Source organism: Hordeum vulgare, chromosome 3H (assembly GCF_904849725.1).
Source record: "Hordeum vulgare subsp. vulgare chromosome 3H, MorexV3_pseudomolecules_assembly, whole genome shotgun sequence".
NCBI lineage: Eukaryota > Viridiplantae > Streptophyta > Magnoliopsida > Poales > Poaceae > Hordeum > Hordeum vulgare.
This window is the reverse complement of record NC_058520.1, coordinates 249139302-249164872: the sequence shown is the minus strand read 5'-3', so window position 1 is coordinate 249164872 and position 25571 is coordinate 249139302. Positions and strand designations below refer to the sequence as shown.

At 45.1% G+C, this 25571-nt stretch overlaps 1 protein-coding gene across 1 annotated transcript in view; it reads right to left on the bottom strand.

The window, feature by feature from the left end:
• LOC123443612 (nodal modulator 1) overlaps window positions 1–23628 on the bottom strand; it is a 28562-nt gene extending 4934 nt beyond the window's left edge. The window contains exons 1-22 of the mRNA XM_045120076.1: window positions 23480–23628; window positions 23328–23393; window positions 21455–21541; window positions 21190–21246; window positions 21010–21074; window positions 20755–20921; window positions 17324–17385; window positions 17149–17232; window positions 16853–17009; window positions 15996–16111; window positions 13739–13867; window positions 6482–6553; window positions 6287–6382; window positions 6130–6207; window positions 5580–5708; window positions 5286–5462; window positions 5001–5201; window positions 4802–4915; window positions 4453–4703; window positions 4265–4307; window positions 3944–4192; window positions 3305–3532 (exon numbers count right to left, since the gene is read on the bottom strand). Coding sequence (XP_044976011.1) covers window positions 3305–3532; window positions 3944–4192; window positions 4265–4307; window positions 4453–4703; window positions 4802–4915; window positions 5001–5201; window positions 5286–5462; window positions 5580–5708; window positions 6130–6207; window positions 6287–6382; window positions 6482–6553; window positions 13739–13867; window positions 15996–16111; window positions 16853–17009; window positions 17149–17232; window positions 17324–17385; window positions 20755–20921; window positions 21010–21074; window positions 21190–21246; window positions 21455–21541; window positions 23328–23393; window positions 23480–23572 — 2721 coding nt within the window. The 5' untranslated portion in view covers window positions 23573–23628. The remainder of the gene's footprint in view (window positions 1–3304; window positions 3533–3943; window positions 4193–4264; window positions 4308–4452; window positions 4704–4801; window positions 4916–5000; window positions 5202–5285; window positions 5463–5579; window positions 5709–6129; window positions 6208–6286; window positions 6383–6481; window positions 6554–13738; window positions 13868–15995; window positions 16112–16852; window positions 17010–17148; window positions 17233–17323; window positions 17386–20754; window positions 20922–21009; window positions 21075–21189; window positions 21247–21454; window positions 21542–23327; window positions 23394–23479) is intronic.
• Between the last annotated feature and the right edge of the window lie 1943 nt (window positions 23629–25571).

The following is a 25571-nucleotide window of genomic DNA, read 5'->3' as shown; positions in this document are numbered from 1 at the left end:
ACGGTGCCGGCCTCCTTCTTCTTCAATTTTAAGACCCAATGCAGGCCAATTGGGTGATGGACGCATGGTAGGTCTACAAGCTCCCGGGTGAGCGTCCATCTCTTCCTTCACGGATGCACGCCATAATACATGTAGAGTGTGTCATCGACGAGCTCGCGTGATGCATGTCCAAGAACAGGGTGCTGAAGATCACATTGGCAATGCCACAGTAGTGCAATGGTGTGTCATCATGAGCGCGTCCAGCCGCTCATTTCCATTGGGCGATGGTAACACAAACTCAGGTTGAGTTGGCCGTGGAGATTGGCTTGGTGAGATGGCTGTGCAGCAGGAGATGGTGCAGAAACAAGGGAAGGTGCTCCCCCTACACCTGCACTTGGTATGGAAGGGGCAACTTGTTGGATCTTCGTGATGATGAAATCACTGCGTGGTGGATCTGAGCTGACAGCCGCCCAATCCCAGCCGGCCTCTTCATCAAGGATGACATCACGGGTGATATGGACACACTTGTTGCCATGGAGCTACGATCATTGAGCTTGTGAAGCTGCATGCGCACCTCCTTGAGGTACACAAGGCTTCCTCCGTGTCATGCCTCCAATGGCGTCACACCAGCCAGACTTTCGGTGGGGGCTCGGTTCAGCAGGAAAACTACAATTGTGACCACCTCCCCTCAAAATTCTCCTAGCAACTTCCTTTGTTTCAGCCGGGCACGAGCAATGGCGACCACCTCCTGATCCAAGCGTTCTACTACCCCATTCTACTGTGGGGAGTAGGGCGCCGTGAACTGACGTTGCACTGTTTGCTCCTCGCATTGGTGTGCAAACTCCACGAGGTGAATTTGCCGCCGTTGTAGGGCGGAAGACACGAGTGGCCCTCCACACTCTGCTTCACCCACCACTTGGACTTGCTGAATCAAAGCTATGGCATCCCCTTTTCCTGCTAGGAGGATCACCCGCATGTAGTGGGTGCAGTCATCAACCATCAACAAGAAATAGCGATGACCGCCTTGGGTTGTGGGGCTGGTAGGCCCGCACACGTCGCCATGGACGGGATCCGGGGCGTCCTTCAGCCCTGAAGTTGCCTTCTGGGGTTAGGGAGCGTGCCGATGCTTTGTGGTGATGTCATCGCGAAGCTGGTCCACATGCTCGAGCTCCAGCAGCCCACGCACCATCCTATTGTGAGACATACGTCTCAACACGTCAAAGAAGATGTGGCCAAACCAATCATGTCATTGCCAGGCATTAATGTTGTGGCGTGTGGCCAGGGGGAGTGAAGTTGAAATGCACCACATATAGCCAGTTGCATCTGCGTGGCACCGTGGCAAGAAGACGCTCCTGCCATCCCAGATGTGAAGGATTCCTTGCTTGATGTGGATGGCAGCGCCGTTCTCGTCTAGCTACGGTTCACGATGTTGTTGCGGAGCCTGGGAATGTAATAGACGCTGCCAGAACCATGTGTGTGCCAACTTGTCACTAGAAACGACCAAGCCGCAGCCCCGGATGCTCTCACCACCAAGCCATCGCCGAACATGACGAAGCCGACCACGGACCGATAAACCCCGAAGAAGACCTCCACACTATGTGTCATGTGGTTGGTGGCCCCTTTGAGGTATTACCCCCCCCCCCCCCCCCCCCCAAATGCTCGACGCAGTCATCTGCAGTTCTGAGTAACACCTTTGCCCGTGGCTCTTCTAGCTGCACGCCCGCAGACATGGGCTCGGGCGCGACTATGAGCGCACCTATCTCATGAGGAGTGTGGGCTCCTCGTCCTCGCCGGCTTGGGTGAGGTCCGTTTGCGCCTTCTTGGGCTTGTGGCAGTCCTTTGCCCAATGTCCAAGGAGGCCATAGCTACAACATTTGTCATGGTCATCATCTTGGGCGCCTTCTTTCACATCAAAGTGGGGTGTTGATCCAAGACCATGTCAGCTTCAGTGGATGGCCACACAGGTTGCAGCCACAGCGGGGTCTATCGTCGTTGTTCCCCTTCCTCCACGCAGCCAAGGCACGGTACCATGACGGTCCAGCGCGTGGTGAAGGAAGTGGGGTGCGCCGTTCCCGCAACTGACTCGGAGCAACTATGAGGATTAGAGCCTCCTTGTGGCGTTGATGATGGAGGCCCGTGGTCTTTTTGTTGAATTCGGCGACGCAGAGCACCAGGCAGATCGCATACGAAATGTTAGAAATATATCGAAGTAGATCGCATACACGGGATAGTTTTGATTTCTTGAAGTTGTTGCTTGTATTGCTGCCCTCAGCTCTATATAGGCATGGGGAAGTCCGATCCTATCCTAAACACGACCATGCAGCTCTAGCACTTGGTACCAACAAAAACCAAATTGACTACTGCTGTGTAGATGCATACACTACCTTACTAAGGAACCTCGACCTGACCTACTAGTACTCCCTAGCTAAGTAAATATGTATAACACAAGGATTAGTACTAACACACACAAGAAAGGGTCAGGTCCTAAATGATGATATACGTGATAGTGTTGGGGTATTACCGATTGAAGAGAAGCTTGTCCAACATCTTTTGAGATGGTTTGGGCATATACAACACAGGCCTTTGGAAGCGCCAGTGCATAGCGAACGATTAGAGTGTGTGTTGATAATGTCAAGAGAGGTCGGGGTAGACCAAACTTGACATGGAAGGAGTCCATAAAGAGAGATTGGAATGACAAGAATATCACCAAAGAATCTGCCATTAGCTATGGACAGGGGTGCCTAGAAGTTAGCTATCCACGTGCCAAAACCATGACTTGGTTCCAGATCTTATGGGTTTCAACTCTAGCCTACCCCAACTTGTTTGGCACTAAAAGACTTTGTTGTTGTGGCAAGTCTACCTGGTGACGAAGTCAACATAGATCAGGAGGACTAAAAAATCGAAGTCACTGATAATTAGAAAATAGGATCTTCTTAGCCAAGTGACCTTTTGTATCCTTGCCGCATTAAGCTTGAACTTTAAATATAGCTCTCCCTATTCTTTGATATCCGTATGTCAGAAATTTTGAGAAGTTAGTTCAGTTGAGGCCTAGACGGAATCGGATATTATTTCAGATGAAGGCTATCAAAACTCAAAGCTAATAAACAGGATGCACAAGTCATTCAAATGTAGACGGCAGTTCATGTTTCGAGCAAATAAAACTACAATTAGGAATGAATATTTTATGATGTCACATTAACATATGAACAACCCACTGTTTAGACTCATCCTTGAAAAGTAGTAATATCTGGTGTGAAGATTTCAGATTATTTAGAACTGTGGTACAATACAAACTAGAGCCGAGAGTGTGAATAATAACAAGTACCTTAAGAAGAGCGCGGAGATAATAACTCCTAGGAAATAAGTTATCAAAGCTGAAAGTTCCACCAGAACCACTGACTGAGTTTTTTCTGTAACCTCCTTCACCACTCAAGGATAATAATACTGTCGGCAATATCTCTGTATCCTTTTCGCCATAAATATGAACTAATATCTGACCAAGTTTCTGACAAGCAAAGCTGTATGGCCCAGTTTGCTTGAGATGATAGCCAGCCTAAAGGAAGGAATGATATCAGATAAGAAAATACACGTTCTTGGTTGCTGATTCTAAAAGCTCCCTTCACAGTTGTGGTTAAATGTAACTAGGGTATACTGTATTGAGCTTGAATGAACAAGACTGGAACCACTTCTGACTAAGCAGTTTACGAGATATCATAGATATATAGTCTGGTGCAAAGGTAAATAAAATAAAGTGGTTCTCCATACATAACCTCACTTGCCACGTCTTTCTTATTTAAAAAAAAAAGAGTGACTGGAAAACAGTTTGTATCAACAGCAAAAACAAAATAAGAAAACTGAGAAATCATGCCAATACACTGTAGTATGGTACACAGTTGCAGCATATGACCACGAAGTCAACACCCTAGCAAGAACACATAATGCGTGTGCAGAAAAAAGTATAGACCTTTGAGGCTTCAACTTCATATCCTATATCCTCATACAAGGGCCCTGCAAAGAATGACCCATCGGAATTTGTCTTTGTCTCTGTTGCTATATCACCTTTCTTCAGCATCGCATACTTGCTATTTCCAGCTGCCAGAATCGTGATGTGAACATCAGGAGTTGCAGGTGACACTGATCCTTCAAGGTATAGACCCATTTTAGCAGTGATTGAAGGAACAGCATCTTGGCATCCGTTTGTAGACACTGAGAACTGCAGTTTAAATATTAATGGTGGTTTCACCATTCAAGTACATCAGTTTTCTTTTAATAAATCATCACTCACCTGATGCCGTGATGGATAAAATAGGATCTTTTTCCTTCTATTGCTGTATTACAGAAAAGTATAATAAAGATAAATAATAGAGGAAGGGAAACATACAAAACAAGAGTTAGAGGTAGAAGGAATTTGCAACTATTGAGAAATTCTGACTGTGGATGCAAAACCAAAAGGACTACGAGTAAACATTATACCTGGAATCACGAGGGACAAAAATGAAGTCTTCCCCAAGATCAGTCCAAGTAGAGTACTCAAAGACAGTAATACCATTTTGATAACTCTTTGCAAAAACAGGCATGGTAGATATTTTGTCGATTGAGCTCCCATTACTCTTGAAGGTATCAACAACGATATCTTCTAATAAATCAATCTCTTCCAGAGGGGAGCTTATGTCCACATGGATTTCACCTCTTACAAGATACTTCTTTGCACTGATGTGAACCAACTGGGGGGGGAGGGGGGGAGGAGTAACTTTTTGCGTTAGGGTGCCAAACCGAACTGTACATGGATAAAGATAAAAACCAAAGTACATGAGCAGCTCACCACTGGGTTCTGTGTATCAAACACAATAGGCGAGGTCCCAAAGGAAATGCAAGAATTAACTAAATAAAGCTCATGTTGCCCAGGAGTTTCGATGCAAATCTTTTGTGACCCTTCCTGTGTAGGATAAAAAGTGGACGGATTAGCAAAAGGTTGTATTAATTCAAATATATTGTAGATTTAATAAGTCCAAAGTATGGACCTTTATCAACAATTCAAGTTTAGAAGAGTCTGGTTGACGAATGTATGCTGCAGTGTCATGGCTTGAGACTAGCTCTATCCAATAACCCTTTTGTACAAATACAATATCTGTCACATCATCATTCCCGACATCTACATCCAAGGTATTTTCGTCCCAGCACCAATCATCGTTTGCAGCAGCCTTGGATGAAGAATGTTTAACCTAGAAGGTATTTTCACAAAATAGCCAAGCGTTTACACAGAATAGTGAAAATTCAATATTAGTGATCAAATTACAAGATTTTACCTCCAGATGATATTTTCCAGGAAATACTTTTGTGAAAAAAAAGTGAGCATTATCTTGCTCCAAACTGGTTGTCTTTGTTTCATGCTCAACACCCCCAGCTAATCTAACAAGCAAGAGCAGAATATCTTGGTCGCATTTCTCTTTGCAGAGGATCTTACCATGAACATTGACTTGTGACTGTTTACAAAGAGGTAATACTCAGATACAATCGCAGTCTACAGAGTATCCATCAATTTCATGAAAGTTAAATAATGTTGAAAAATCACCAGAATGGGTAAAGAAATACTCATTTACCTGAGAGAACTGTACATCAAGCAACGGGCGCTTGACATAGACATCGATATATCCTGGAGAAAACAAAAGACTGGAAGAACCTTCGGAATCTACAGGTAAAGCAGATAATCGGTATTCACCAGTAGAAACCTGCATATTGCAAGAAAGGAAGAAAAATAATTTCGTCATATAACTTCAAATTGAGTACTTGGATGAATAAAACAATGCTGGAGGTCGCATCCCAATCTGGTTCGTGTAAGATCAGACCAAATTTCACAATGATATAAATAACCAATCCAGGTAGGTCTATGCAAAATTCCTATTCCTACTCACACATAGAACACAGCTAGTAGTAAAAAAAGGCTTGGTACGACATCCCAATTTTCCTTACATTTGTTCAAACCGTAAACATTGAAGATAATATTGCATCTAATAATTCTGAAGTGAGAGGTGTTCAAATTGCAACATATGGTGCACGATACTATGTTCATACAAAAAAGTAGCAAAAAGGAATGACACATCATTAGCTCATAGTTTATTTCCCGCAACAAAACAAGAAATAACCACGTACCTCAAAGCAGAATCTTCCATTTTCGCTGACCATTTTCCTCTGCGGCTTTACATTTTCAGGCCCATGTGTTAAAGTTACCTAACACCCCCAGAAAAACTGTAAGGATAAAATTTCCGTGGTATATCAATGAATACAAAAGACCACATCAAGATATTACCATGGCTTTGGAGTTTGGAGTTACTGTTTGAACAACACCACATACATCATATCGAACTGATTTGATATCATCAATGCTTTCCATATTTGGCAAAATCTAATGAAAAGGACAGTATTTAGCCGCAAAAGGGAAGCTAAGGCATTTGATCTGGAGATTTAATAATTTAAGATATTCCCTCAATCAGGCACTTTTTACCATGAAATTCTCCAAACGGTTGAACTTATAATGATCCTTCTCAGCAACTATATCATATTTCTTGGATGTAACCTACACACACGCGAAATGATGAAAATGGCAAGTTTACACTTGAAAATATGAGGTAGCGTAAGTATCCTTGTTTCTTTCTTTACATGAGAATTGGAAGGATTAAGTGCTTGCAAAGACAGAATTATGTACCTTCTATTTCAGTAATCTATGTATCCTAGATCCTGTCATTTTATGACAAGAACTAACAGTAAGAATATACAGTTTTCTTAGTGCCTGTTGATCAGATTGTGTTTTAAAGCGGTCTAGTTTGAAGATCTAATAACCAGATGAAGGGAATTTATCAAATTGATGTTGGCTAGTGTCATAGTCATGTTGAGAAAACTTCCAACTAAATTGTGCAAGACTTGAGTTCTATTTGGAGTATAGACATAAAATTAAAAACCAGAGGGCATGATAAAGCAGTAAATGGTGCGAGGCATTGTTCTAAAGTCTAAACGTCCAAATTTTCCACCCATGCCAAGTTAATACAATACAAAGTTTATTGCTTCAAAGGTAGTGAATTGATTGCTCTTAGGAGTTTTAGTTTCCAGCAGTACATTTGTCCATTCCTTTAAGGCGGCTGCTACAAATCAACCAACCGGCTGATTTCCTAGAGAAATCAGCCGGGTCACCAGCAGTCCGATCTGTTCATCTCAGCCTTTGAAAAATGTCAACGCACGCACACCATCCTCCTCCCAACACCGCATCAGCCACCCCCTGCTTCAATCTTTGTCGAGCCGTAGCAAGGCAGGAATGCGCCGCCGTTGCAAAAGCACCACGTTGCCGCCAGCACACAGTGTTGCAAGACCGGAGCCGCCGTTGGCTGCTACTCCCTCCGTTCCTAAATATAAGTCTTTTAAGATATCTCACTAGCAGTCCACATACGAAGCAAAATGAGTGAATCTACACTCTAAAGTATGTCTATATGCATTCGTATGTAGTCCACTAATGAAACCTCTTTAAAGACTTATATTTAGGAACGGAGGGAGTACATCACAGCTCCGAGAGCTGTCGCCGAGGGCTGTAACGCGATAACGGGAGCCAACAATGAGAGCTCCATTGGAGCACCGAGTGCTGCACTGCAGCTTCAAGCCCGCCGGCGAGCGCTTCAACATAGCACATGGAGCCACCGGCAAGAGCTCCATTGGAGCACCGAGCGCTGCAATTCAGCTTTAAGAGCATCCGCGAGCTCCATTAGAGCATCGAGCGGTGGACTGCAGCTTCGACAGCCGTCGGCGAGCACTGGGACGTAGCACCGGGAGCCGTCGACGAGAGCTCCATTGCAGCCCCGACGGAGCTCCAACGCAGACTAGCACAAGTGCACAGACGCACCTAGCACATGCACGCACGATCTAACTGGCTAACTAACTCTCCCTATCCAGCTAAACAACTCATGCATGCTGTCCGGCTTTGTAGACCATGCGCACACATCGCATTAGCTAGCTACGGCCTCGACGCGGCCACAAACCTGTTATGTGTGGTTTATCCTAACATACTCCCCCGAAACCACGACATCACCGTCGTTGGAGTTGTTCTAGCTGATGTCGCCGTTGTATGAGTCGACACACACACTCGCACAAATGAAGGTGGAATGGAGCACACAATTTTCTTGGCGCACAAACGCCTCCGCCACAAGAACAGCCTCATTTTATTGGGCACATACCCGGTCTCGGCGACAAACCATGGCCTACCCAGAGGAGCTCTCTCTCCTGCCGACCGGGCGCACACCACGGTCCCGGCGGAGACTACGCTCATCTTTGGTTCTCCTAGGTTCGGTTCATATCTCCATGCCTTGATCAATACATAGGAAGGGGCATTTTATACCCGGACTAACACAAGTGCACAGACGCACCTAACTAACTCTCCTTATCCAGCTAAACAACTCATGCATACTGCCCGGCTTTGTAGCCCATGCGCACATGCACACATCGCATTAGCTAGCTACGGCCTCGACGTGGCCACAGACCGGCGCCTGGCTCGACCAACGAACGGCCGCGCGCACAACGCACATATGTGTGGTTTATGCTAACACGCACTACATCGTGGAATAAAGGGAGTACAAGCTTTACTCTCCCGTCATTATTTTCCCCCTAAAGTATTCATGCCCGCGATAACCCAAAGTCTTGCTCCACCTCCTGCAATAACCCGAAGTCTTGCTCCACCTCCAAACTGGCTGTCTTTTTGAACTCACAAAGGAAGGCACACAGTAGGTGATGCGGAGCACCATATGACCATCACCATGAACTCCAAGTTGAATTCAATCCTACTTGAGCTTCTTTTCGATTTGCATGAGACATGGGTTCTACCTCAATCCAAAAGGCTAAGCATGGTTAGGCACAAAGGCATGGACCAAGAAGAAGCAAGGAAGGAGCCCCAAGACTCGAGCAAAGAGTGGAGACAAGAAGAGGAACAAGAGTTGTGCAGAATTTGCACTACCAGTCTATCCAGCATAAATACTTCGGGCAAAACCTTTTGGAAGCAATGGGGTGTCCAGTCATAAGGACCGGACTGTCCAGTCTGAGCAACCGGACCGTCGATCGACGATGCGTGCGGCCTAACTCTCTGGACTCCATGGATTATCCGGCCCCGAAGACCGAACTACCCCATCGCAATGTTTACATTACCATAGAGTCGGATTCGTCCGACCGGACAACCGAATCAGCCGGTTTTCAGCGCTTTCGTTGCAACAAAGGAAAACACTTCCTACCACCCAACAGATCCCACGCAAGCGTCGACCGCCTTCATGGCCGTCGGATCTATTTTTGATCAGATGGCTCGATAGCAACCCTCTTCCCTAGTGTAAGTTTGCAATGGGATAGTTGTTGCAATCCTTTTCACTTCAACCATTCAACCATTGTTACGTTGCAGAGCAACCGGTTTGGATCCGGGACTCGGTGGATTCAGTGACAGTGCGCCTCGACGGCTCCCTCGCCCGATGGCCAGATCTGGATGCGGCGGCAACGGCTCGCTGGATCTAGCCATAGCAAGGTGGCGGACCAGACGTGCTAGTGCTGGTCGGCGTGGGCAAGCATACTTAAGGCAGCCGATGGAGGAGGTGGCTTGGCTGCGACGGCTTGCCGGATCTAGGCACAGCGAGGTGGCGGTGGAGATGGAGGCGACAGAGGGCGGTGTCGACCCCTAAGAAGATGATCCGAACAGCAAACACAGACGGACATTTATTTTTGCAACAAAGGGCATGTTGCAATTGCAACAAAGCTCTTGTTGCAAAAGGGCCCTATTGCAGCCTCGCAAATTGCAACATGCCCTTTGTTGCAAAAGGGCCCTACTGCAGCCTCGGAAAAAAAATCTACAACAAGACCTTTGTTGCAAAAAATTCTGCAACTATACCTCTATTGCGGAACTTTTCTGCAATAAGACCTCTGTTGCAGAAAATAGTGCAACGGCACATTTGTTGCAAAGATGGCTGGTCATGTGGGTAGATCGGGGACTGGGGCTCATTTGCCCAAAACAAAATTATGCTCCAGACTGGGGTTCAATGTTGTTCCACCTCGCCGGGACAATGTAGTCCCTTTTCGCTTTGTAATTTTCTTTTTCTTTCTTCTATATCTTCTCCCCTTGTATTTCTGGTGTCCCTTGCTGTAACATCTTTCATGGTTGATAATAAAAGGTTCAGGCAGCGTAAGCCCGCCGTTGACGGGTCAAAAAAAATGGGTAGATCGGACGGACATCCGCAGCTCCATCCAATGGTGAGGGAACCGGTCAGTCTTTTCTCTTATCCGCCTGGCAACACGTAGCTTTGCCTTGCAACTAATGGATGTTCAATCGTTGCAATATTTTTGATTGATTTTGAAGGGTTCGTGAGAGAAAATGTTTTGCAATGTTTTTGTTGTATGTGCAGTTTTCATGTTGCAGCAGGAGGAATGAGTAGCAACAGCAGCAGCATGCTGAAAGTTAGGGCACGCGATGCTGCATGCTGGGACGAAGATGCTGCAATGTCGGGGCCAACGACGATGCAAGTGAGTACGAAGCTGCAAGGTAGTTCCACCATTGCTGCAAATGACGGAATCACGATGCTGCAAGTCCAGTCCGGCGACGCTGTGAGCTGGACACATAAGATGCTGCAAAGCCAGCTGGCGCAGATGCAAGCCTGACAACACTGCTGCAACAAGTGTCTTTGTCGGAGAGTGTAGCTCACGTTGGAGCAACACCAAGTACCAAACAATCTTTACCTAATAATAAAGTGAATAATGCTTCTGGCCATACGTCAAAAGTTGTTTCTGCCAAAATTGATTCTGCACGTCGTAAAAAAACATTTCGTTGACCGTTTCTGCCTGTGCGTAGAAAAAGAAAGATTCGTTCGATGGTAGGTCACTTCGACCGTGGCTGGGTGTGTCATCCGTATGGGCCTCAGCCCGAAAGGACCAGCCGAGCAGAGGGAAAAAAGAGTTTGAGCCAGGACTCTTCTTCATGACTCGGAGGAATCCTCCTCCACATATACGATGGCAACTCCTCCACCCCTCCTTCCTTAAGATCCTTCTTCTCGCACGAACCACCTTATTTGCTCCTGACAGGATCATCATAACATCTATGGCAAGTGTGGCATAGAGCTCGCTCGGGACCCATGCGCTCCGTGGTGGTGGCCCTCGAGGCGGACAGCCCGAGCTGGGTCGATCCGACCGCCGCCGCCAACCATTGTTCTTGATCTCGTGGAAGGATGGAATAGACGAGGACGAAAGTTGGCGAACGAAAGGTTAGACGACACCGAGTACAGGACCTCCAATAGTCGATCGATCTCACAACAACGACACCATGGTCGTCGTTGCCACCGCCGTGAGGTTACACGTCCGCTGACCCACCACCACGTTGTTGCAGTCTCACATTCTCCTCTGTCTCCTCGAATGCTTGTGGCGGTGTGTTACAGCAACTACCGATGTAGAACGAGCGGGCCAGCTACATCCCACCTGCCCACAAAAATCGACAGCCAACACACGTAAACCAGCAGCAACCAGGACACAAACTCCACCGCATGTAGTCTTCCCACAAAGCAAAAAAGAAACCAAACAAGCAGAGGTAGCGGCACGCGAGCGGGATTACGCTTTGAGCGTCGCCACCGGCGCCAAGCCTTCATCAAGAGGCACAAGGCGCCCGACACTCCAGCCCCGGTTTCCCCGACCACATCTCTAAGGAGCATGGGCAGCCCTCGCACAAGAGATGTCGGAGAGTGCACACCGTTGGAAGACTACAAGCGCCCGAGAGGTGTGGCCACGTCGGAGAACACCTGATCAGGCGAACCCACCGTGGCTTCCCTACGTGCGCACATTAGTTTCCTCTCATCTTGTTGTTCATGCATGCATACAGGGATCTATGGTTGAACATAGGTTGTGACTTTCAGTGTATGGTGATTAGGCATGCATATGCAATGGATTTGTGGCTACTTTTTTGCTGGACTGCATCACGAAAGCACAGCTTCGGCAACAGGGAAGCATCTTTCCTGTCCAACAAATGTGTTTAGCACATACAATTTTCACTAAAAATATAGCCTGATATATACACTGAAAAATGGAATGATTTGTGTCATCCCGTGGTGACTTAATGCATGTACGTGATTTCTGTGCTGGTGGGTTTTCCCATCGTGATAGACTCGTCATCATTAAGGTAACAATAACAAAGTGATAGTTTTTATTCTTCACAATATATTTTCTTTGCAATCAACATATTTGATATGTTTTGATTGACCTTACACACTCTTAAACGTACATAAAAAAAATCAGAAGCTTATCTTATAAGGTTTAGTAGTTCAATCATGTTCAAACACTTATAAGTTTCTATTGATTAGAAAAATCTTGGCTTCACGTCGTTGTCTTTAGCTGCAGGTTTTTTGCCATGATAAACTGAAATAACTAACGCACATCTCCAAACACAAGTTGTGGATCATGGAATCTGTGTTGATGACCAGATATGTCACAAAACCTTTAAGTAAATTTGCTCTTATCCATGAATTGTAATTGAGATCCATAGAGTGCAGATCAGATGCACCAAGAAAGTAAAGATTGTGTTGGCACATACTATGATCTGATGTAGTGATATTCTGTCGCTTTTTGGTGAATGTAAATTATATTACGTTTTCATGGAAGCCTTTTCTCGCACCCCCTCTCATCATACTACTGCTCTTATCCTTGGCTCCTTTTATATAAACAAAGGAATATGATGTGGCTGCCATAGTGATACTCTTCCTCAGCGACATCCGGATACATGATGTTCCATCAACAACTTCAGAATATGCTGGTGATGCCCAACCTGCAACTTTGCACCCACACTGCCTTTTTCATGTAAAAAATTGACAGATTTTTTATGTCTTTCAATATGAAGTTTATTAGAAAATATTCTTTGTGAATTCTGAGATTGGCCCTCCAACATGGTATAGTTAATGCACTTTTCAATACTTCTAATAATATTTTGCTACTTGCAAAGTTGTTTTGAGTTTTTATTTCAAATTCCTAAGAACAAGCTTATTTATTTTGTACCCGTTACAACGCACGGGCATTTGTGCCAGTAAGAAAAATGTTTGGAACTATATTGCATGCGCACGATAAAACATGAATAGTTTTGCATGCATGTGTTATGTTGCAAAATATTTACATAAAGACAAATAGGAGAAAAAATGTTGACGGTGTTGTGGCAGCAGCATAGGAACAGTACTGGGCCATTACCTAGCGTGGCTACTACACTTTTGAGTGGGCTACAGCTGTTTGTGGTCAGCAGTGCATGAGGTTGGATTAGAGGCTAGGGTAGGTAGACTACACAGAGTAGAAAGACGGGATAAGAAAGGTACACCACATTGGCTGAAAACTGGTCATGTATCTAACTGATCAAATGATTGATCCAACGGCAGTTGAGCTCGCTGATCCCGCGCATGTAAGTTATAACACACTATTTGCAGTTCCTATAGAAAACGTTCTAGCCTCTACTGGAGTTCGAACTTTCCTGTTTGTTTTTAGTAACTTTGTTATTTTATTGTATTTTCCTAAATCAAATATATAAGAGACAACTTAGCTAATTTGATCAACAACCAATCTACAAGCCCCTCAACCATCTTGAAAGACTAAGCGGACTAGCGGTGCCAGTGATCACTACACAAATAAACCATGCTACACCTTGAGATACAAGTAAAGATACAAATAAGATGAAAAGAAACACCCTAGATAAACAGATGCGCTAACTAAAATTCTGATCAGATAACAGTACCTGATCAAGTCTGTAATACCCGAGATTATCTGTTACAGCTCTCAACTGACCATCAATTATAACCTTGGCACCTTCAATGCCAGCATCATAGCCATCAACAACATGACCACCAACAGAAAACCCAGTAACCTAGCAAGATAAATGTGGAAAATTGTTAGTCAGTTAGTGGAGATCAGGTTTGCATACAAGGAGCAAGGAAAATAACTACTGAAGCTGAATGTGCACAAACATGTTCAAAATCACAGCAAAGAAAGAACATGTTCATGTTCAAATTGCTTAAGCAGCTGAAAAGTTCTCAAGTCTAGGTTAAGCTATCACATTATAGCATGGTACACGTGCATTGCTGCGAAAAAACATCTAGAAATGCAAATTAGACCATTGGCATGGGGATTGCCGAAAGAGCCTTGGTGTCCAACAACTGCTGTGTGGTTTAGGCAAGAAAATGAGGGTGAAAAGCCAGGGATATCAGAGCAACAAAAACAACCATTAGGTGGTATTACAAGGTTCAATGAGAGATAATTTTAAATTTTCAAACGAGGAACGTTGGGCAGTAATGAGATGTGGAAAGAGGACAGCGGTCAAGGAAGAAAGCCAGCACGAGAATAGAATCTTCCATTGTGCCAGAATAAATAAAATTGCTCGATGATGCATGCTATGATATAGACCAAGGAAAATTGGTTTAGTGGGGAGCTAAAAAATCTAGAGCAAGATTTTGCATTAGGAGTGGTATTTCACATTTATTTATTTGTGCGAATTACAGGAGTGTTGGTTCCTATGAGAGTAACAGCCCATTTGGTTGTAGACATTGGTGGCTGGAATTCGGAATTGGCATTGGGCTGACCCGAATGCAGCTGTTTGGATAGCCTAGACATTCATGCGTGGTATTCGAGCTCAATATTGAAGTGTTTTTCTTAACACACGCACGGCCCTCCGCAAATTCAGACCCCCAGCATTCGATATTCCCTGGAATCGCTCGCCTCGCTACCCCTTCATCATTCCCTGCACGCGAAGAAAAGAGATCGAGGTCAAGGCCAGCCCACCCCAGCCGCCGTCTCCAAGACCGGCGGCTTCTCCGCCGAATCAAGGCGGATACCGTCCCCTACTCCCTTTACCCATCCTATTACAAACCCCTCCACACGCCTACACCACGCACGCCAAAGATGCAGCAATAGCTAGTCACGCGCCTTTCTGTGTCCTGCTCCACATCCGGCGATGGAAGCAGCCCCTAGCTGGCCGCCTCCGTCAAGAACTTATCCGCCATGCTGGTGCTCTCCTCCGTGCTTCTCTACTCGATGGCCACATCCCCAGGGCGAGACAGCCCAGGCAGAGCGCAGTGACGGCACTCCTCCGGCCATCCCCACCTCGCCCACATGCTTCCCATGCTTCCCCCATGCACCCTACCTAGCTTTGGTGTGATTCGCCATGGCCCGGATCTGCCTTGGCTGGAAAGAGATGGGTGGCTAGTTCGGCTGGAGATGGGCGGCGACGGCGAGTCTGGCAATGGAGATAGAATGTCTGGCAATGTGCATGTGGCTCTGTGTGCAGTGTTGCTTGCCAGCACTGCTGCATGAACATTTGTTGCTCTGTTCATACTTCATATACATGTACATGGGCAATTCATCATCTGACGAAATATATGACTTATATGACCATTCAACATGTGTGAACCAAAGAAGAATTAGAATTGTGGCTTATGATGGATTCCAGATGCCAAATATATGACCATCCAAATACTAAAATTGATACTGAAGCTCGATATCAATGTCATGGATATTTGGCATGTAAGTCAATTCAATCATTCAATGCCAAGCCTTTGAATGTCTACATCCAAACAGAGCATAAGAGTACATTCATTTATTTTTTTGCCTTTTGCAAGAATACAGATCCCACGTGTGAACGTAATAGTGCATTTTTTATTGATTGTAAGATCTTTTTCATGAGTGGTGATCCCACGTGTGAGGATGTATATATTTGTTTATTTGATTCATTTGTAAGTTACTGGCCCCACATATACTATGCCTAAGTAAATGTGGAGGGAGGGTGAACTAACCGCCAACTCTAGACTTTATAAGTAGGAAAGATATTTTGTTTTATCCATTATTCAGAAAGTATACATGCTAATCAATTAGTGGTTAACTTCAAGTAACATTTACCCAGCTTTAAATGATAGGTAGTCCTCTTGTCAGCCATCCTCGGGCAAAAATAGCTTCATCCATAACTTTACAATCCAGAGATGTATAGTAGTTTCAAAAATTACCTGGAATTTTTGGGGGATTGTCATGTGACTGTGCTCAACAGAAACATGTAATGAAGAAGGTGAAACATCAAAAACAGTGTTTTCCCCTCTGTAGTATGGCAACAGATCATAGCTACCTGCAAAATTATACAAAATAATGAACCTCTCTATGCTTGGTGCTTACATAGAACAGGAAATGCTATGGCACAAAGATCACCCCACCTTCGCAAGCATTACACATGAAAAATGTTGATTAGCAACAGAATTGCAAATAACGCATCAAATAACAGCATTTGGAAAGGGATCACGTGAAGGAGTGTCTACAACTTGATGCACTAACCCCCAATGATACTTGCGCATTTACACCAAACAAATTTAATAAGGTAACCTGACAATTTACATGGCTGGAATACCGTGCAGTTCTCATGCAGGTTCCTTTATATGCAGATCTGGCAAAACAGAACAAGACTTCCTATGGGAAATAACCATAAAAATAATGTCTACAACTTGATGCACCAACAGCAAAGATAAATGCACATATACACATTGTAATAAAACAAATATATAGTAGCCTGAAGGTTTATATGAGTGAAATACAATGCAGGTTCCCATGTAGGTTCCTTGGCAAAACAAAAGAAGACTTGCAATGGAAAATAACCATAAACAACTAACATACATAATTTACAATCCATGCTGCATGAGGACAGGCAGTTCCTTATAGAGAAGAATAGTATCAGTTAATTAGATACACAAATTACATGTACAACTGTTGTTGTTTTTATCCTGGAAGACATGTCAAAAGGAAACTTCCACAGCATGTGTTAACTATAAAATTTTATGTACCAGTTGCGTGATGAACTATGGGCAAGTTAACTTACCACAGGGCATTGATCTAAATGAGAACTTCCCATCCGCACCAGATACTGCATGGCAAAGAGCACCTTCCCTGGGTGCATCGATCAAACCTTGCGAGCAAGGAACCTCCTTTACATCATTTGAATATAAATACAGGTGAACTCCCAAGATTGGATTTCCCTGGTACAAGAAATGCTTAGTATATGTTAATCTAAAAATCCAGCAAACAAGAAAATCACAACCCTAAAGCTGGGAATTTCAGTCATATGCTTACAGCACTGGTTATAACTTATAGCCAACATACAGATTCCTTTAGTACCTGCGCAACTACAGAGCCATGAATATTGTATCCAGATACGAAGAAAACATCATTTACTACAGCATTTCCAAAACGCAAGTCCACCTACATACAGAAAACAGACTCCACTATAACTATAAGCAATACATGTGTGTGATAACATATATTGGCAGATAAGCAACGATGAAATTCTAACCTCTGATGAACCTGTCATCTGAATTTCATAATCAGGATGAGATGCACGCAACTTGTAGAGTCCTGGAAAAGATCAAAGACACACATAAATGAACAAAGAAAGGTGCTGCGCAGAAGCAAACAAGCAAATGCATGTCAGGTACTAAGCTCAAATGAGGAGGAGAAACAAGATATACATGTCTAACATTTGTAAATGGGTGCAAGTAAGAATCTGACCAGACATAATACATTAATGGAGATCACTATAAAAAGCTAAGCTAGAAATGTGGTGTTTGCACCATAGTTACCAGATTCGCAATTCGCTTGATTCACAATTTGATTTCACGGTCGCGAATTGGGTTCACTAGGGGGTATACATTTCCAAATCGCAAATTGGGATTCAGATCCATGCATTCGTTATTTCCATTTCGAAATTGCTGTACACAACATATTTTTATCAAGAACTAAAGTACCACATATTTCTATTCACTCAAAGATCCAGAATTATTAAAAGGAAAAAGGGCCCAAAACTTCTAAGCGCTTAAAGCATAAGGCAAGGCATCAAATAAATTATGCTCCCTCCGTCCGGAATTACTTGTCGCACAAATGCATAAAAATGGGTGTCTCTAGAACTAAAATAAATCTAGATACATCCATTCCTATGACAAGTATTTCCGGACGGAGGGAGTATAACATATGGCAGCCAATTAGGAGATTTAACAGCTAGCATTAACATAAATGTAATACAAGTAGCACAACATGATAACTGTCAGCAAAGCATAGGCCTCAAATCATCTTGTGTAGATGACAGAACAGCAGCTGAGGCACCTCTTTTCCTCTTCTCCTTCATCGACGAGGCCGGCAAGAGTGAGGACAGGATAAGAGTGTGGATCCTCATTATATATAGTATAGTAGGTCTAGGTCTAGGTTACGGCAGCCTTCGTGGTGTTTGGCGTCATGCCGGACTGGAGCTTCTTACAGCGTTCGTGCTGTGTCGGCTGGTTGCCTCTCACCTCTTCCAGTTGTCTTCCATGGGGGAGGACAGCTGCTGGAGGTGGATCCAACGGGAGCTCCACAAACTGTGGTAGTCCAATCTGGTAGAGTATGGAGTTCTTTCCCTCTTCGTCACTGAGGTGCTGGCCTTTGCTTCAGTCCATGCAAATCTAGTGTACCAACAGGAAAGGAAACTGCTTTGGTGATTCGTTTTCCAAGATGCACGGCCACGACCTATTTGACTGCCGCAGTCATGGATGTTCCGGCCAAGCTTTGGTCGTTCAGATATCTCCAGTTTGCTCCAACAAGAGCTAGGGTTGATCAACGGCTTCGGCCTGTAAGCGATCCCCTGCGCGCTCCTTTTTAACTTCCATGCTGGGAGGCCCTCTTTTCCTTGCATGCGATAACGCCTTATCCATCGCATTAACTGGACCAGCGGATTAATCGGCTGTCAGGCCGATTAATTGAATAGAGGAAGAGAGAACTTTGGGCTCCAAAATTTTGGCCCATTCCCTCATTTACCCCAAAATTTTAGCCTGTTCCCTCACTTGTCACTCTCTCCTCCCCCTATATAGTAATCCTCATTGGAGGAGGCTAGGAGCAGCCGCAGCCGCCCCCCTCTCCGAGCAGCTGCCGGCGCCATCCGCCTGCACTCCTCAAGGATCCAGGTACCGAGCCTCTTCCTCCTGCTCTAGCTTACCGCCCCCTCCCCCCTCCCCCTCCCTGAGACCAACACCAGTAGCATGGCAGACGAACTCGCCTCCCCCACCCCGAGCTCGCATCCCTTCTTCCTGCTCCAGGTCACTGCTCCCTCCCCAAGCAGTCTGTGTTATATGCCTATCTGCTTCGTGTTATGCTATATGCTACTCCTGCTCTGTGCTATATGTTGCTGCTTCTGCTGATGCTGCTGCTTATTGCCTCTCCTTTATCGCTGCTGCTGCTGCTGCATTATTGCTATATTTAGCTAAGATATATAATTGTCCCTGGTTAACCTAACGATAAATGGGTTACCGATAAATTCAGTTAATAGGCCGATTCGCCGATTAATCCCTACTCCTCACCTGACTGAGCAGCTACAGTTACTGATATCCTGAACATTGGCAAAAAGGATGTGTCTGTAATCTTCTTTCTTTGGTGCCCTTCTGTAAGCTGTGTTGTAAATTCTGCTCTTTTAATGCCAATTTCGGAACCTCGGGTCCCTTCCCGCTGTTCAAAAAAAAATCCAAATCCCTCCCAGATTCACTAAGCTTTACTTCTTCATGATCCCAACTTTCAAGGCCAAAGTGCTGGAGGTGTCTGTACATACATCCACACAGCACCAGCCGCCGCCAACACTTCACCATCATCACGACCTCTCATGTGTCACGCTACTGGCCAGGATCTCGGGCAAGCTGCTCCAGCACCTTCCTCCGTCGACCATGCTGGAGGAGAGCCTGTCCACCACTAAGCTAGGTGCTGATGCTTGTGATTTGGTGCATGGAGATCAGCGACTCGGTAGCGAACTGGACCGGAACTATGGTTGAAGAAACAGTTTGCTGCAAGCCTGCAATAGGTTTCCCCCAGATGTCTGGGTCATATTTGGAAAGGATGGAGAGGGGGTGCGTGAGACATTTGGGACAAAGCTACTGCCATGTCTCTGCTGATGTATTGTGGGGTGGGAGTGGGTCTCATGGAATGCCTCCGGTGGAATACCAAAGGAGGGAAATGATCTCTTGGCTCTAGGGTTCAACATAACGACTTTTTAGAAACACACTAGATTCTACAGACTTTTTAGCCACTTAAGCAGAAAGATCAAGAAGTTATTCCAATCAAAAACACACGCCAACATAACGACCCAATTGCACATCTTTTACAGAGGATTTGATCCGTACAAATGGAATAATAAAAAACAGACTGAACAACCTATACAAATATAAATATGGACTCTAGGGTTCGTGGAATCGTGGTACACATGCCTCCGGTGGAAAACCAAAGGAGGGAAATGATTTCTGGGCTCTAGGGTTCAACACAACCATGAGTCCATGACAGAGGGAGCAGGTACGGTTTGCCATTACACTAGATTCTACACGAATTTTCAGCACTTAAGCAGACTGGTCAAGAAGTTATTCGAATCAGAAACACATGCCAACATAACGACCCAATTGCATATCTTTTCCAGAGGACTTGATCCATACAAATGCAATAATAAAAAACAGATTGAAGAACCTATAAAGATATAAATATAGTGGCATGTCATTAACAAGAGTAAATTAAGCATCGAATATAGTTAAATGAAACAAAAAAGAAAGACACGTTGACAAATTTTAATTAAAGTCACATCATACAAGTCCTTAATAGGGTACTCCGGCGCTGCTGATAACATGAGTAAGAGATGGACTCACAGGAAATGACCAACACTTCCCACATCAGACTATATACATGCATATGATGTGGTTTTCTAATGATGAATGTGAGGCTAACCAGGAATTATGTTCACAAACGCATATCCTCCAGTTGATGATGTCAAAGCAGATGCAACTAACTCATCCAAATCTGATAACAGCTCAACTTTCACACCAGAAGGTCCTCCATCTTTTGAACAGCTCTTACCACCAACAGCTCCCACTATTTTACCAGATACTGTAAATCTGCATGAGGAAATCAACAGTTGAAACTTGAATCAGATAATTATCCACACCAAAAAGAGGTACTAAATAAATGGTCAAAGCAACAGACCCAGTGAATTGAAAGTTTATATCTGCATTTCCATTGCATCCATTTTGATCAATGACAGCAGGAACCTGAAAATGTTAATTGATGACTTATTTCACAAAATAGAAGAAAGTCGGAGCCAAGCACATAACTAAGACAGAAAAAAGGGAAGAACAAAAAGATTCAGTCGACACATCAACTTACAGTTTCAGGCTTCCATGACCATCCCTTAGGCCCCTTAACTCTGACGACAAATGAACCCTGTAGAGAGACAACAAACCAGAATCAAACAGATAAGGGTCCAAAATTGTTTTAATGGGAATGCAGCGCTCACTATTGAAATACCATATACATCACAAAATTAGCTATCACTGTTATATCTGTGTCCCTACTTGTAAAAATTATACATGAAAAGGTGAGATGACTCATAATGATGAAAACCTACACTGAAGATCATCCACAAGTATACCTTGTCATAGACTGGAATGAAATAGTAGCCATTAGGAGCACATTGGGTGCTTTCTTTCACCAAACCGTCGACAGTACACAGCTCAACCTGATTCAAAAAGTTTAGGAGGTAATGAATTTGTGCATACCAGATACCACAAATACAAAAGCATAAAGTAGAATATGTGGCCACCAAAAGCAATCTGAATTGATAATTATACTGCAGATGTAGAATCATAGTTAAAAAGGCGCGCCTAAGCAAGCGCTTAAGTGCGCCTAGGCTCTACGCGATAGCAAAACGCCTAGTGCATAATTGCACTTAATTTGCGCACAGTTGCGCATAAGCATGTGCTTTGGTCAGAAAAGCGCAAGGCGGTGGCAAAACGCACAATTAACGCGCACTTTTTTGAACTATGTGTAGAATCGGGTACGGAATGACGATATACGAGAGAGACTTGGGGTAGCACCGATTGAAGAGAAGCTGGTCCAGCATCGTCTCAGATGGTTTGGACATATTCAACGGAGGCCACCGGAAGCGCCGGTGCATAGCGGACGGATAAAGCGTGCTGAGAATGTTAAGAGGGGTCGTGGTAGACCAAACTTGACATGGGAGGAGTCCGTTAAGAGAGACCTGAAGGTTTGGAATATCGACAAAGACTTAGCCATGGACAGGGGTGCGTGGAAGTTAGCTATCCACGTTCCAGAGCCATGACTTGGCTTCGAGATCTTATGGGTTTCAACTCTAGCCTACCCCAACTTGTTTGGAACTGAAAGGCTTGGTTGTTGTTGTTGTTGTTGTTGTGTAGAATTACTCTCTATGACTTTGATATGCATAAGCAACTATAGGGAAGATATGAGATTTTCTCACTGATGTAGTATGATAACATGACACTGGGTACGTTAGTGTTAGAAAATTCCTTGGGGAAACAGATTAAATTAGCTCAAAAATAATGAATGACAGAGAATATAAAGAATATAAACCCACTATTATGATTACAACTGAACCCGTCAATCATGAGTACAACTATTGTTGACAGAGTTTCTAACACCTCCAACATTTTCTACTTGTGCGCTTTGCAAATGCATGGAACTCAGTAGCAGCAACAAAATACAACATACATATAGTCGCAGGCATTGAAATATTAGCGTTATAATTCTCCGGGACCCAGTTTTAATTTCACCATGGGAAGAAAGAAATAGTAGTTTAATCCAATTGATAGCAACCAGTAGCAGGTAGCCCCATTGCACAAAGCAACAGCAATTTGGAATTATAAATAATTGGCCCAAACTAGCAAAGCACTGGAAGTCTGGAACCAGTGGCATCCAGCAACTAGAAAAATCCACAAGTTATCAGTTCGAGTGAACTATCTCAAACAACAAAACGTATCCCTGTTGAAGCACTCATGAACAACTAGCAGAGGCTTGATCAAGTGCAGCAACGTAAATCGCATACCGTTATGCCAGAGAGAGGGGGGTGCAGCAACTCCCTCACATTAGAGTGAGGCAACTTGATAGACAACAAGTACTCCCTCGGTTCCTAAGTATAAGTCTTTTAAGAGATTTCACTACGAACTACTCCCTCCGTACCTAAATATAAGTCTTTTAAGATATTTCACTAGATGTCTACATACGGAGCAAAATGAATGAATCTATACTCTAAAGTATGTCTATATACATCCGTATGTAGTCCATTAGTTGAACCTCTAGAAAGACTTATACTCCTATTTAGGAACGGAGGGAGTAGACATATATTAGAGTGTAGATTCATTTATTTTGTTCCGTGTGTAGTCTTTAGTGAAATTTCTTAAAAGACTTATACTCCGTATTTAGGAACGGAGAGAGTAGAACGCAACGATAATTTACGAAATAATTAGAGTGCAGCATGTATCAAATACCGTTATGTCAGAGTAGTCGAACTTGGACTCTGACGCCCTCCTCGATTTGGCCAGGCCCGAGCTCGCCTGCACCAAGAGCCCAACCGGAAAATGCATTAGAATCAAGCCAAGCCAAGCCGAGACTGAAGCTTAGCGAGTAACACGAGGAATACTTCGACGAAGCCGCCGCATCCGTCGATCTCGTCGGAGGCAGCGGAGAAAGCGGCGAGGGAAAGGAGGAGGAGGACGGGGAGGACGGGGTCCATAGATCGGATCTAGTAAGAGCAGAGCATGACAGGGAGATGACGAGTTTGAGATGTGCGGGGGGCGTGGGGTGGGTGTAGTAATAGCATTGGAGTTGCGACTTGATCCTGGAGTAAAATTCATCAACCGTCCCTGAATTTGCTGACAAGGACCAAAACGGTCCCTAAAATCTGAAACTAATCCAATACGGTCCCTGAAGTTGATAATACCAACACAATACAGTCCTGGAACTCTCTTTTTTTAACATAGTACAGACGCAGGCGATCACATACACGTGCATACACTCACCCTATGCATACACTCACCCTATGAACGTACGCTCACATACACGCGTATACACTCACTCCTATGAACGCACACACACCCTACCCCTACAAGCACATCTGATAGACACAGTCGCCATATCATCTTGAGATTTTAGAAGTCAACGTAGGCGTCTCGTCGTCGACGGAAATGTCTCCTCCCACTAAAAGCTTACCGCCGGGAATCCTGAAATAAATTCAGGAATAATGCAAGCACCAGGACTTGAATCTTGATGGGCTCGGGATACCACTGTCCCTCTAACCATCAAACCACAAGTTTGTTTGCACAACCCTCAAACTCGTGCTAGCAGTCTTAGCCTAGGTACGCACGTACGGCTTGCATACGCCTCAGGATTATTCTCTATCCAATTTTTTAATAATAATAATAACTGGGCTGCTACGCATCCACCGGCGTATGTTTAGTAAACATCCGTCACCTGGACGACCGTCCGATCTACGCGCATAGCCGTCCGATCCTCGCACGCGGGGCTCCGGTCGGGCACCCAATAATTCCTGAAACGACGGTCGAGTTGCAGAAAGAATCGCTTTTGTTGCAAAAAATAAACTTTGGACCCATTAATTTGTGAAACAATGCTCGAGTTTCAGTTTCAGAAACAATCGCTTTATTGCAGAAAAAAAATATTCGTCTTTCTGCAACATAGGTATTGTCGCAGGAGAAATTTTTGCAACAAAGGCATGTTTCAGAAACTCAGTTGCGAATTCTATTGGAGACGAACCCCTTCCATTTCTCCACGGGCAGGCCGGCGACGGAGGGCGACGGGGCCGCGAGCGGGCTGGGATGTAGTGGCGCTCCAGCGGCACAGGGCGGCGGGCGGCTAGCCCCCTAGCCGTGGGAGGCGAGGCGATCTGACTAGCACGCGGTGAAGGGCCGTGGCGGGCGATGTGGCCCATTCGGCTAGAGGGCGCGATGCGGGAGGAGCTCCTCCTTCTACTAGCTCGTGTAGGAGGCCATGGCGGCTGCGGGAACTCGCCGGCGGGGCCGGGAGGAGGCCAGGGAAGGAGGTCGGACGACGGCGCGGACAAGACCGTGCGACGGCTACCGGATCCCGTCGGATCTGGGCGGCGGCGGGGCCTCAGGGCGGCGACGAGGTGGAGCAGATCGGGGTGGCCATGGCAACAGCTACACCTCCGACAAGGGCTACACGGCACCAGGCAGACAGTGGGCGAGGTCGTCAGGACCGAGACGGAGGCGCGACGTGGACAAGTGAGGAGCCCCAGCTTCAGGACTGTTTTCCTGAAACAATTATCCAGTTTCAGGAAATGGTTCGCGACTAGGTCGTTGCTCCGTTGGGCGCGGACAAGGTCTCGTCCGTCAAATCGAGGCAAGATCAAGATGAGCGGGCGGCGGATAGATCGCGCGGATCAGTCGGTGGGAGGTAAGAGTTTTCCTAATAATAAAGCGGGGATAACTTTTGGTCGTCCATCGACGCGACACTTTTGCAAAAACATCCTTCAATTTTATGGTAATTGAACCCGAAGTCTTTAACTTAAGTGGAAAACATCGTTTCGCCTTCGTATAAAACAAAAACTGGGCAACTTCGCTCCGACGCATTTCGCGCATCTTGTCGCCTGCGCGGCAGCCGCCCCTCCTGCTACTCCCCCCTTTCCTCCCCCTCCCCCTCCTCCTCCCCTCGCCGCGCGGATCCATCGGCCGCCCCTCATCCTCCTCCCCTCCCCT